Consider the following 14,150-nt stretch of genomic DNA (forward strand, 5'->3'; position numbering starts at 1 on the left):
GCACTGCCCTCCCTTCTTAATCTTACATATGACTATATATAAGATTATGATTCAGCTATCATTCAGCATAAGATTATTTACTTTCCATGTCTTTGTATGAGTATGAAGATTCCTGTTGTTGTGGAGTTCAACTTTTATTCCATGATGGTCTGAGGAAGTTCAAGGAATAATTTCTATTTTTTAAAATTTGCTAAAGTTAGACTTGTGACTGAAGATGTGATCAATTTTGCAGGATGTTCGATGGGCTGATGAGAAGAATACATTCTCAGTTTTATTAGGATGAAATGTTCTGCAGATGTCTATTAAGTCCATTTGTTGTAGGGTCAAGTTTTAGTCCAAAATTTCTTTGTTTAGTTTCTTACTGGAGGATCTATCCAACACTGCCAAAGGAGTGTTAAAAATCTCTGAAAATTATCATGCTGGAAGATACCAAATTGTTCATGTCTGTCAGGGTCTGCCTTATCAATTGAGGAGCATTCTGGTTGCATGCATAAATGTTCATAATTGAAATTTCTTCATGTTCCATGTTTCCTTTAACAAATATGAAGTGACCATCCTTATCTTTCCTTATATTAGTTGGTTTAAGCCTATTGTATCTGTGAAGAAAATTGCAATCCGCTTTTTTTTTATTTCCATTTGCCTGAATTATAGATGTCCATCCCTTCACCCTGAGTCTTTTTTTTAATCCTTTAAGAAGAGATTCTTGCATACAGAAGATATCTGGTCTGAGTTTATGTATCCAATCAGCTAATTTGTGCCTTCTTAAAGGACAGTTTAAACCATTCACATTAATTGAGAGAATTGATAAGCCTGGTAGTATTTTGTGTGTCAAGTTTTTTGAAAGTCCAGTGGATGATTTTATTCCTTTCACCACTGTGGATGTTGGGTTTTGATCAAAAGTTTCTAAGTGAGTTTACTTTGGTGGTAGAGCATTGTGCTGGTCATTTTGGAGGATGGATCTGAGAATATCCTGGAGAGATGGTTTTGTTTTGGCAAATTTCTTCAACATGTGTATGTCATCAAAGTATTTTATTTCTCCATCCCAAATACAATTTCTCAGTGTAGCTTGATACAGGATCCTGGGCTGAGGATTGTGCAGCCATTCTAATATCCTTTCCCTTGTAGGTTATGATTTTCTTACATCTGAAAGCTTGCAGAATTTTCTTCTTCATATTAACTTTGGTATAGTTAATTATAATGTGTCTAGGAGATGCTTTATTTGGATTCAATTGTGCTGGGATTCTGAAACTGTCTGCTATCTCAATTTCAGTATCCCTTGGTATGCTTGGGAATTTCTCCTTGATTATATCTTGGAGTACAGCATCTGTGCCTTTAGGGACATCCTTTTCTCCTTCAGGAATTCCTATAAGACAAATGTTTGCTTTTTTGGAGTGGTCCCACAACTCTCTCAGGAAATGATCCATTTTTGCTCTCCACTTCTCTTTGAACTTTTGGGAGTTTGAAACCAATTGTCCCAGTCAGCACAAATGAAGATTAAGTGGGAGAGATCAAAAGGTCTGTAGCAACCAGATAGTAGAGGTCCACTGGCAGCTCAAATGTGACTCATTCTGGAGCTCTGTGGAGTCAGAAAAGCCAGCCCAGCAAAACAGTACAGGGGGGCTGGCAATTCCTTCCCCACCTTGCACCTCTGCCATACCCAGTCACTGGTAAACCCATGGGGCTGTGGCCCAGTTCCCTCTAATGAGCAAATGCACCAGGGATTTGAACCTACTAGAGTCAAAGGGGAGTCAATGCCTCCTCAGCCAGGCCACCACACTCTGCCATCAGCTAGGTGGGGGAACTGAAGCCTGAGTCCAACTGTGCTAAATGGAAACTGGGGTGTGTTCCTCCTGAGTTTGATTAAAAACCAGAGATTAACAAAAGAGCAAATGTTTTTCTCGCTCAAAGATTGCACCTCTGCCCCAGCTGCATTGCTTCTCTGGTACCCCTGCAGGGTGAGGGGGCTCCACCTGGCAGTCCACAGAAGTGGGGAGGTATCTTTCTGAAATTGGACCCCATTGGGATGGTTCTACTATTGCTGATACTGCATGGGAGGAGCCTCTGTGTGGGTCCCCATGATGGTTCCCAAGCCTCCGCTCGTTTTCCTGAGCCTCAGCCTGCCGCACATTGTCCCAAGCCTCTGTCTGCCACTGATTTGCACTTTCACAGAGACAGGCCAGACACCCTCCCCACTTTGCCTTTCTGCAGTGCTACTGCATTCGCTGTTTCAGTGCAGATGCGCTTTCATAGCCAATGCAATGCCCCGTCCTAGCAAAGAACTACACACATTCTAGTCTCTGCAGGCTTTGGGCTTCTAGACTGCCAGGCGAGGGGGTAAGGGTGGACTGGGAGTTCAAAACAGCAGAGAAAATATGTGTTCAACTTTCATGCTGGGCAAGAAAATTCCCAGTCTCACAGCAGGGTCTCTCTGGAGAAGGAGTCCCAGCCTTCAGTGACTCTCTTCCATTGGGTGAGATGAGTTACTCTTCAGTTCACTGCTTCTTGTAGAGATCCCATGGCAAGCCACTCTCTTGGGGGAGGGGATGGACACCTGTCCTCTTCGGGATGAGTTTTGTACCTGAAATTTGCTTCCTTGGAGTTGCAGCTTGCCTCAGCATAGGTATCAATCTTCTCTCTCAGCTCAGGTCTCAACCTTCATCTTTTTGGATTCTTTCTTGCCATTATCTCTCCCTCTGGATGGGAGCTTCTGTTGAAAGCTGGTTCCCGGTGAATGATCTCTTGAATGTGTTGTTGTATATGGTTAGCTAGTATTTCATGGAGGATTTTTGCATCTATATTTATCAGGGCATTAGGTTTAAATTTTCCTTTTTGTTGTTGCATTCTTGTCTGGGTTAGTTATCGGGGCAATGCAGACCTCATAGAATGAGCTTGGAAGTATTCCTTCATTTTCAATTATTTGGAAGAGTTTGAAAAGAAATGGTACCCTATTTCCCTGAAAATAAGACAGTGTCTTATTTTAAGGTGTGCTCCCAAAGATGCGCTAGGTCTTATTTTCAGGGGACATCTTACCTTTCCTGTAAGTAGGTCTTATTTTAGGAGGATGTCTTATTTTCGGGGAAATGGGGTAGTACTTCTTCATTAAATGTTTGGCATAATTCAGCAGTGAAGCCATCAGGTCCTGTGTTTTTCTTTGATGGGAGAATCTGTATTATTGATTTAACCTCCTTACTCATCACTGGTCTGCTCACATTTTCTATTTCTTAATAGTTCAATCTTGGTTGGTTGTATGTGTCCAGAAATTATTTTCCTATTTGTTCTAGATTTTTCAACTTATTGACATATAATTGTTCATAACAGTCTCTAATGGTCTTTTGTATTTCTATAGTATCAGTTACAGTATTTCTGCTTTTATCACTGGTTTCATTTATTAGGTCTTTTATCTCCATCTAGCCAAAGCTTTGTTAGTTTTGTTTATCTTTTCAAAAAACGAACTCATTGTTTTATCTTTCATATTATTTTTATTTTAACTTGTATTTCATTTATTTCCACCCAGATATTTATTATTTCTTTCCTTCATATAATTTTGGGTTCAGTTTATTATTGTTTATCTAGTTCTTTTACATTAGGTTTTCATTTGATATCTTTATTTTTTTTTTTGATGTAGGCATTCATTGCTATAAACATTCCTTTTCCAATTGCTTTTACTGTATTCCATAGTTTTTGGTAGATTTTGTTTCCTTTTTAGTTGTCTGAAGAAATTTATAATTTCTCCCTTAATTTCTTCAATGATCTATTGGTTGTTGGGATCGTGTTGGTGAATTTTCATGTGTTTGTGGAGTTTCTGAGGTTTCTCCTGTTACTAAATTCTACCACTATGGCCAGAAAAGATACTTGATGTGATTTTGATTTATTTTTCTTTTCTTTCCTTTTCTTTTTCTTTTCTTTTCTTTCTTTCTTTTTTTTGAGACAGAGTCTCACTATGTCACCCTCAGTAGAGTGCAATGGTGTCACAGCTCACAGCAACCTCAAACTCTTGGGCTTAAGTGATTTTCTTGCCATAACCTCCCAAGTAGCTGGGACTACAGGCACCTGCCATAAAGCCTGGCTATTTTTTTTTTCGTTGTTGTTGTTGCTGCAGTTGTCATTGTTGTTTAGCTGGCCGAGGCTGGGTTCAAACCTGCCAGCATCAGTGTATGTCGCTGATGCCATAACTGCTGTGCTATGGGCACTGAGATTTATTTTGATTTCTTGAATTTATTAAGACTTGTTTTGTAGCCTAATATATAATCTGTCCTGGAGAATGTTCCATAGGAAGTTGAGAAGAATGTGTATTCTAGATGTTGGATGGAATGTATTGTAAATATCAGTTATTTCGGTCCATTGATTTAGTGTGCAGTTTAAATCTGATATTTCTTTGGTGATTTTCTGTCTTAATGATCTGTCCATTGCTGAAAGTGGGTTGTTGATGGTTTAGATCTATTCATATTTGCTTTTCATATTTAAGTCCTCTGATGTTGGGTGCATATATATTCAAAATTGTTATAATCTCTTTCTGAATTGACTGTTTTATCATTATATAATAAACTTGTCACTTTTAATAGCTTTGACTTAAAATCTACTATGTCTGATAAAAAATAGCTACTATTGCTCCCTTTGGGGTTCCATTTACATAAAATATCTTTTTCTGTCCTTTCACTTTTAGTCTATGTGTGAAGAAACAGGTGAAGTGAGTCTATTGTAAACAGCATATAGTTGGCTTTTATTTTTCTTAAATCAATTTAGCTACTCTATGTCATTTTATTGGAAAGTTTAATCCATTTACATTTAAGATCATTATTGATAGGTAAGGGCTTACTTTAGCCATTTAAAAAATTGTTCTCTAGTTATTTTATAGTACTTATCATTTTCTCTTTCTGTGTTCCTTTGCATTTAAATGATTTTCTTCAGTTGTATATTTTGATTCCTTGCTTTTTGTTTTTATTGTATTATATATTTTTGGTTATTGATTTTCATGAGGCATATAAAAACATGGTATGATTATAAAAGAGTATTTTAAACTGATAATAATTTAACTATGATTACAGTAAAAATAGAGAAAAAATACTCTTTTCTTTAAGGCCACTTAGCCCACATTACAAGTTTTTGATGCCACAATTTATGTATTTTATGTTGAATATCTTTTAACAAATTATTGTAGTTATTATTATTTATTTTATTTCATTTTTAAATTTCAAAATATTAATGAGATGCAAATGTTTCTGGTTACATAGATAACTTTTGTAATGCTTGAGTCATGGCATACCCGTCACCCAAACACTATTCACTGTACCCATGTAGGTAGGTTTTTGCTCCTTCCATCTTGCTCTTCCCTTCTTCCTCCCCACTGCTTGATTTCCACTGAGTTTACCTTCTCTCTGTGCACATGTGTGCTCACTGGTTAGTTTCAATTTAATAATGAGTACATGTGGCACTTGCTTTTCTATTCTTGACATACTTCACTTAGGAGTATGGTCTTTAGTTCCATCCAAATTGTTGCAAAAAGTATTAATTCATCCTTTTTATGGCCGAATATTACTCCATGGTGTGTGTGTGTGTGTGTGTGTATCACATTTTATTAATATACTCATGAACTGATGGGCACTCAGGTTGATTCCATATCTTTGCAATTGTGAATTGTACTGCAATAAACATTTAAGCACTGGTGTCTTTTTGATAGAAAGACTTCTTTTCTTTTGAGTAGTTACTCAATGGTGGGATTTGTGGATAAAATGGCATGTCTACTTTCAGTTTTTTGAGGAATCTCCATATTGTTTTCCATAGAAATTTCATTAATTTGCAGTTCCACCGAACAGTCTTTCTCTCTGCATCTATGCCAGCTACAGCTGTTATTTGACTTTAATGGTTTTGTCTTTTAACCTTCATACTAAAGATATAAGTATTTTATACACTACATTACATTTTATACATACAACATTACATAATAGAGTATTCATAATTTGACTATGTACTAACATTTATCTGTGAATTATATACTTTCAGATATTTTTACTTTTCTTGTCATTCACAACTCATTGAATAACTCATTTTAATATTTCTTATAAGACAGGTGTATGGTGATGAATTTCCTCAGCTTTTGTTTGTCCAGAAAAGTCTTTGTCTATTTTTAAAGAATAGATTTGCTGGGCATAGTATTCTTGGTTGAAAGTTTATTTCACTTGGCACTTTGAATATATCATCCTAATCTCTCCTAGCCTGTGAGGTTTCTGCTGAGAAGTCTGCTATTAGCCTTATTTTGACTCCCTTATATGTCATTTGCTTATTTTCTCTCACTGCTTTCAGCATTTTCTCTCTGCCCTTGATCCTTCACATTGTGATTATAATATGATATGTAGTAGTCTTACTTGGATTGAATCTGAATGAAGACCTTTGACCTTAGAAAGTTTTCTGTTATTATTTCTTTAAACAATATTTCTACACATTTCTCTCTCTCTCTATTCTCTCTTGAATAGCAATGACCATACAGAAGTGAAAAAGAGAAATGAGTTCCCTGAGAAAGAGGAAAAGGTGGAGGGAGAGCGGTGCCTGTAGCTCAGTGGGTAGGGCAGCAGACACATACACCTAGGCTGTTGGGTTCAAACCCAGCCTGGGCCAGCTAAACAATGATAACTGCAACAAAAAATATATAGCTGGATGTTGTGATGGGTGCTTGTAGTCCCAGCTATTTGGGAGGCTGAGGCAAGAGAATCACTTGAGCCCTAGAGTTTGAGGTTGCTGTGAGCTGTGACACCACAGCACTCTACTGAGGGTGACATAGTGAAATTCTGTCTAAAAAAAAAAAAAAGAAAGAAAAGATGGAGGGAGTTTGCATGTCTAGGTGATATACCTCAGCAGGATTACAGGGACTGTCTGGGTCAGTGATCTTTGAAGGGTAGCATTAGTTTATGGTACTCATGGCCCAGGTCCTATCTATTGCTAGTAGATATGGGGTCGAGTTTTAAGGAATATACAAAGCATGGAGGCCCTAAATGGCTAAAAATAACTTTGGGTTATTTTTTAAAACAGTTGGATTGTACCATTTTACTTTGGTGGTGAAGGGCTTTTTAGCTAACAGGAAGACCCATGCAGTTTTCACTTACTCATTAAACATCATAGTTTGATGGAAATAGTGTGGGATCTAGAGTGAGACTGATCAAAGTTTTTAATTTTGTATGTTTTCCAAGTTGTGTGAACCTATGGAAGTTGTATAACCTCTCTAGGCTGGTTTTCCCATCTTTAAAAACTGTAGTTACCAACTACCTTATAGAAAAAGTCTAAGGATTAAATAAAAAAGTTCATTCATTTGACCAACCTATATTGGTCACAGTATAAGGCAAGCAGTAGGTTATGATCTGAAGCTATAAAGCAAAATTAGACACTCAATGATCTTGAATGATTTAGCATAGTGCAGTGAGATATACACAAAAATAACATGGAAATATAGTTATTAGCAGTATATACAGTACTTCATAGAGAGATACATAAGGAGTAGGGGATAGAGGATGGAGAGATTTCAGAAGTTACCTTAATGGAGGATATGTTATGAGCTGAGTCTTATTGAATGGGTACAACTTGGCCTGGTCATAAAGAGTACAGGAAGAGAGTTCTATGTAGAGATAATAACTTTAACAAAAGCACAGAAATGAGAAACAGCATAATGTTTGTGGAAAATTGCCAGCATTTTAGCATTTCTGGAATATCAATTTTAGTATATAAAATGGTGAAAGAGGAGTCTGGAGGATAGGCAGGAACTCTGTCATGGAGCTTCTTATATGCCATATTAAGGGCCTTGAACTTTTTAATCTGTTCAAGGGAAACAAATTGAACAATTTTATTTACTTTTTCTGAAAGTTTTATTTTTATTTAGTTTTTTAAATTTTAGAATATCATGGGAGTACAAATGTTTTAGATACATGAACTGATTTTTTTGCAGTTTGAGTCAAAATTACAGGTATGCCAATCACCCAGATAGCATGCATTGTACTCATTAGGGGTGAATTCTCCCCCACCCCCGCTTGGTTTTCTTTGAGTTTTACTACCATACATGCACATGGGTATTGACCAATTAGTTCCAATTTGATAGTGAATATACACGGGTTTTTGTTTTTCTATCCTTGTAATACTTCACTTAGAAGAATGGTCTCCAGTTCTACCCAAGTCATTCAAAAAGGTTATTAGTTCACATTTTTGTACAGAACACCACCTATGAAGTTGTCTCGCCAAAAAATAAAAAAAAATTGAACCTGGATCTATCAAGCCTGTAGATATTAGTGCCTTTGTATTACAAGTAATAAAAGGAGAAAGGTACATGTTAAATAACATCATGAAGATATAATCTACAAAATACAGAATATAGAGAACTCCACAGCACAAAAAACTCAGTTTTTCAATGAATAAACTGGTGAGGAAAAAAAGGAGAATCTAGCTATTAAAAAGCACTTAAAATATATAATCACCAAGAACAATGTGAGGATTTTTATTGCATTCTGTATTAAACAAATTAACTGCAAAAATAAATATATGAGATGGATAGGTAAATTTGAACACTAATTAGATATTTAATAATATAAAGAGATAATTAAAAAAATTAAAGATAGGATAATAGTGCTTTGGTTATATTTTATATTCCTACATGTCCTTGAGGCTCTTCATTTTTCTTTTTAGCCTTTTTCTCTTTGTTGCTAAGATTTGGTAATTTCTAGTGTTCTATGTTTAAGTTCATGGCTTTATTTTATTTTTTCCTGCCTTTTAAAATTTTTTATTAAGTCATATATACACAGATCATAAATGCATTTATACCTTTGTGGTATTCAATGTGTTGATTATTTGTACAAATTGGAGTGCTTACATCCTACTAATTAATATAGCTTTCACCTAATTTACTTAATCACAGTGTTAAGGCATTTGTGTTCAATACTTGATAGACTTGAGTTCACTGCTTTAATCCTCTGTCCTCTATATTTTGCTGTTTCATTTTGGTTACTGTATTTTTCATTTATAAAATTCCCATTTGGGCTGGGCACCCGTAGCTCAGTGATTAGGGTGCTAGCCACATACATCAGAGATAGAGGTTTTGAATCCAGCCTGGGCCTGCCAAACAACAATGACAACCACAATCAAAAAATAGCCAAGTATTGTGGCAGGTGCTTGTAGTTTCAGCTACTTGGGAAGCTGAGGCAAGAGAATCACAAAGCCCAGGAGTTTGAGGTTGCTGTGAGCTGTGATGGTACAGTTCTGTCCTGAGGGGGACATAGTGAGACTCTTCTAAAAGAAGAAAAAAAAAATCCCATTTGGTTCTTCTTTATAGTTTCTATTTCTTTGCTGAGACTTTCTAATTTTTCATTTGTTTCCAAGGTGTACATAATTTTTTGAAGAATTTTTATGATGGTTCCTTTAAAAGTCTTGTTAGATAATTACAACAAGTGTATTTTCTCATCACTGGCATATGTTGATTGTTTTTTTCACATTCAAGTTGAGATCTTCCTGGTTTGGGGTATGACAAGTGATTTTCAATAGTATCCTGAAAATTTGGATTAGTTTGCTATAAGAATCTGGATCTTATTTAACTTTTCTGTTTTAGCATACTTTTTCTGACACTACATACTAGGGGAAAAGGGATTCTGCTTGATTGCTGCATGGTGGGGATGAATTCCATTTTCTGTATTGAGCCTTCCTTGATATGTGGAGGAAGGAGTGCTTTATTACTGCTTTATCTACTGGGTGGGAGTAGAAATTCAGGCTCCTCATTAGACCTTCCCTGACATTACTCTGGATGGGAGGGGCAGTTGTCTTGTAACAGTTCCCACATGGCATCCACTGATGCTGTGTTACCACTGAGTGGGGGGTGAAAATCCTGACTCAACTAGGCCTTCTTGCATACCTTTTAGTGAAGAGGGAAAGGGATAGAAGTTGAGGATCCCCATGTGATCCCCACTGATACTACAGGAAGGGAGCCTTGTTAAACCTAGGGGGGATGAAAGTTCCAAATCCCTATTTGGTCTTCACCAACACACTGTGACAATGGGGAAGATGGAGAAATGCCTGCCTTGTTGAAGCTGGGCAAGAGTGAAAGTTGGGACTTTTTAGCGAGCCTTTGTTGATTGGGAAAGGGGGTGGTGGTGCACAGTTTTTTTCCATGGTGTTTGGCTCAAGTAGAATGGTTATTGGGTTAAAATTATCTGTCTTGCTAGGCTTCTCCTTTCCTAGGTTTTATTCCTTGGGACTTTTGTTGTCTGTGAACATTGGCATTTTCAGGTTGCTGCTTCTTAAGGACTCAGTATAGGACATTTTAGGCAAAACGAAAACCCAGCAACCTCATCACTGTGTTAGTCCTCAGATTCTTAGCTGGCCTGCCTTCTTCTCTCCACCTTTCAGAGACCTAAATGTTCTCCTTTACTTAGCATCTATTAAGAAATACATCTACTTTATCTTGTCTAGAACCAGAAGTCCCATTGCAGTTAAGTTTTAAGAGATTCCTTATCTTTTAGAGATAATACTGAAATATTTAGGAATAAAATGAAAAAATATCTGATAGTTTCTTCAAAATAATATGGAAGAAGAGAGAGTGGTAATATAGATGTAACAAGATTAGCTGTATGTTAATAATTGTTCAGGCTGGGTGATGGTTTCATAAGCATTTATTACACTAGTCTCTTCACTTTTGTTTAAGTTTGAACATTTCTATCATAAAAAGTAAAAAGAAAAGTTACCCTCTCTCCTATGTATATTATGGGCTTGAGGAGAAAAAGGTGGAAGTAGAAAGACTATTAGAAAGTTTTAACAACAATCCTGATACAAGACAAATGCCTAAATAAAGGTAATGATACTAGAGATGAAAAGGTATTTAGAAGTAAAACTGGCAAGACTTGGTGATTAACCAGATTCAAGTAGTAGCTTGGTGATTAGTTAGGTATTGGTTACAATAATGGAGATAAAGAGCTCAATAGAGTCTGACTCCCTTTCTGATGTTTGACTGTTGACAGCTTTCCAGTCCCACCAACCACTCCAGTTTCCATTTGTCTCTACATCTGGGAAGGTGATAAGACAGTCCAAGTGCACATTCCTTTAGTACCAGTCAGAACTCTCACCCCTTAATCTTGATAAAACCTTAAATCCAGTCTCTTCTTCCTTCCCTTTCAAGCTTTTTGAGGAACAACTTAATAACTTTCTCTGCTCTCCCTAGAAAGCCTCATTATGTGGGAAATAAACATTCCATACCTTGGTATGTGTTTGACAACGTCATTCTCAACATCTATACCAAAGTTAGGGGAAGGGAGTCCATATTGCCTCTTTGTGGGGACCAGAAAATTTAAAAGGAGGAAGAACTGATTATTTTTATGTGGAGGTATGGGAGACAGAAAAGAAGAGTTTAATTTAGACAGTTCAATTTAGAAATACTGAATTTGAGGTACCTACATACAAAGTACATAGCAGGGTACCAAACACATAGAAAGCACTCAAAAATGTTAGTTTATTTTTCCTATAAGCCTCTATATTCTCCTTTCTTTTGAGTTAAGAATTTTATCTGTAGATTTTACCAAATAATGGAGGCTTTATAATAACCATAATAATGATAATACTACTTATCAGTTATTGATCATGTAGTATGTGCCAGGCACTGTATTACAAAATTTCTAGATTTTATACAGTGTTTAATCTTTAAAGTAATTCTATGAGGTAGGTATAATTCACATTTTATAAATATAGACAATTGGAGTTTTGAAGTCACACAATGAATAGATTGCTAAACTGTATTCAAATCCAGAATAGTGAAACAACAAATCTGTACTTTATTACTATGCTATACTTCCTCTCTATGTGAATTAAACTAGATAATATCCATCACTTACTTCATAGTATACAGTATGTACAGGATATCAGCTTGTTCCTGTAAGCTTGAGGTCTCCTTCAACTGCAAAACCAGTGCTTTGAAGTCCACCTCCCCAGACTTGTCTCTGGGCAGATGTATTTCCACATGAACAGAAGGAATCTTTAGTTTGAGAAATGAAAAGAAATTAGGTCAACAAGTGCTTAACTTAAATTATAACATAGAATGAGTTACCTTTTTACCTATAAATATTTCCATAAGAATTCTCTAGATGTTGATGAAAAGAAAAGCAGAAATAATAAAACCTTCAAGCCATATGATATGGCAATCTAATTTTCTTTAAGTTTGACGAGAAAAAAGTGCTCATTTTAAAAGTGAACTGAAAAGATATATATCTTCACCAGAACAGCATTTTGCCTACCACCAGTTTCTAACAGGTACCATAAGGGCTAGTTCTATTATTTTTGATAAAGATGGCAGTTTTGCAAAAATCTGATGGAAATACTTCATGCGAATTTACCTGATCCTCCTGTTGGGGATGAGGTGAGTCAAGTAAGTTGAATGAAGGCCGGGAAGCCTGTAATAACTTCATAGGAATATACATGTGAACATCTGCAAGAAGTTGACATTTTTGGGAAAGGTCATGTAATTAAGAGAATAATAAAAACACAGTTGATCCTAACAATGAGGTCACATATGAGTCAGTCTTTATAGAACAAGAATGAGAAGCTTGGCACTCATAGCACAGTGGTAAAGGCGCCAGCCACATACACCAAGGGTGGCATGTTCCATCTTGGCCTGGGCTAGCTAAACAATGACAACTGCAACAAAAATAGCCAGGCATTGTGCCAGGCGCCTGTAGTCCCAGCTACTTGGGAGGCTGAGGCAAGAGAATCACTGAAGCCCAAGAGTTTGAGGTTGCTGTGAGCTGTGACACTATGGCGCTCTACCAAGGGCAACATAGTGAGACTCTGTCTCAAAAGAAAAAACAAACAAACAAACAAAAGAATGAGAAATTTCTTCTTGGTAAAATTGGAGAAAAGACATATGAATATTAGATAATTTAAAGATATGCAACTAATAAATGTATTTTGAATTTCTAGAATTGTAACATTGGCTGGAGATATAAGATATTGAGGGTACTAATGTAATCAATACCACAATGATATTACCACTGATATTCTGATAGACAAGCACATATAAAAGAAAGAACCCAGTTATGTTTTAACTTTCCTAGGAGAATATCTGGCTGTCAGTGATTGGATTTATCTGCGAATAGATGAATGGATGCTCCTATCTAGGGAATCAAAAAATGTAGTAGCTGGCCTACTTTGAGGTATTCCTAGGACTTTTTACTTACAGTCCATTATTGAGATACTTATCATAACCTCTAAGCAGAGACTCTCATCACATTCACCATTTTATAGACACACAGACCTAGAGCTAAAAGAACTGTTCACACAAGTAAGTAGCAAAGCCGGGAATTAAGCTCAATTATCCTGATTCACAATTGAGTAGTATAACTTAATAAAGTTCATCTTTTCATATAAGCTCTTCTTAAGGGAGCATACCCTAAGGGTGCTAAGCTTTCCCCTATTATAATCTTAAATGACTCTTGGTGTTTATGTTTAATATCTTTGGTTAGTAATTGTCAATAAAGTTTTAGACAACAAGAACATGTATCTCAACCATTCTCAGTATCTGTAAAATGTTAACGTTCAGGTCATTTCGGTCTGAATGGCAAAGGAGCCATTCTTTCCCTTCATATACAGCTACAACAGGGGCATTGAACATTCTTAGGAATCATGACTACTACTGGAAATGTGTGGTAGAAGACATCCTCCACTCCGAATACAACTGAAGGAGGGTTGTTGTCATGAGGAGAATGGCAAAGCTGTGAATAACAAATACTGTATTTGATGAACACAAGTCTACATGGCTAGAACTGGCTTAACGGAACAAAATGTACCTTACTCAACGGACACTATTTCCCTTCTCCATTGCATGGCTATCTTGTCAATAGTTCTGCAATGCATTCTCTGTAATAAAATTACTTCTTTAGAATTAGTAATTTTCCAAAGAAAGCCCCTTCTACCACTTTTAAATACATGTTAAAATTGAATATGCTTCATGTGTCTTGTTCTGCTTCTTCTTATTCTGTTACTGATTAAATCAGACTATATCCACGGGAAAACTATACACAATTCATTAATTTTACAAATATTTGAGTGTCCAATATGTTCTAAACACTGAAAGCTAGGGATAAAACAGTGAACAAAACAAAGTCTGCTTACATTATAATCAATGCCCCACCCCATCCCGGCTT

The 14,150-nt window shown here is 36.2% G+C and overlaps 1 protein-coding gene across 2 annotated transcripts in view; it reads right to left on the reverse strand.

Annotated features, from left to right (window-relative positions):
- Positions 1-14,150, reverse strand: part of PHKA1 (phosphorylase kinase regulatory subunit alpha 1) — a 397,078-nt gene that overhangs the window by 165,279 nt on the left and 217,649 nt on the right. For both annotated transcript variants that reach the window (XM_053580169.1, XM_053580168.1), the window contains 2 exons: positions 12,345-12,436; positions 11,847-11,986 (listed from right to left, as the gene is read on the reverse strand). In XM_053580169.1, the coding sequence (XP_053436144.1) occupies positions 11,847-11,986; positions 12,345-12,436 (232 nt within the window). The remainder of the gene's footprint in view (positions 1-11,846; positions 11,987-12,344; positions 12,437-14,150) is intronic.

Source organism: Nycticebus coucang, chromosome X (assembly GCF_027406575.1).
Source record: "Nycticebus coucang isolate mNycCou1 chromosome X, mNycCou1.pri, whole genome shotgun sequence".
Taxonomy (NCBI): Eukaryota; Metazoa; Chordata; class Mammalia; order Primates; family Lorisidae; genus Nycticebus; species Nycticebus coucang.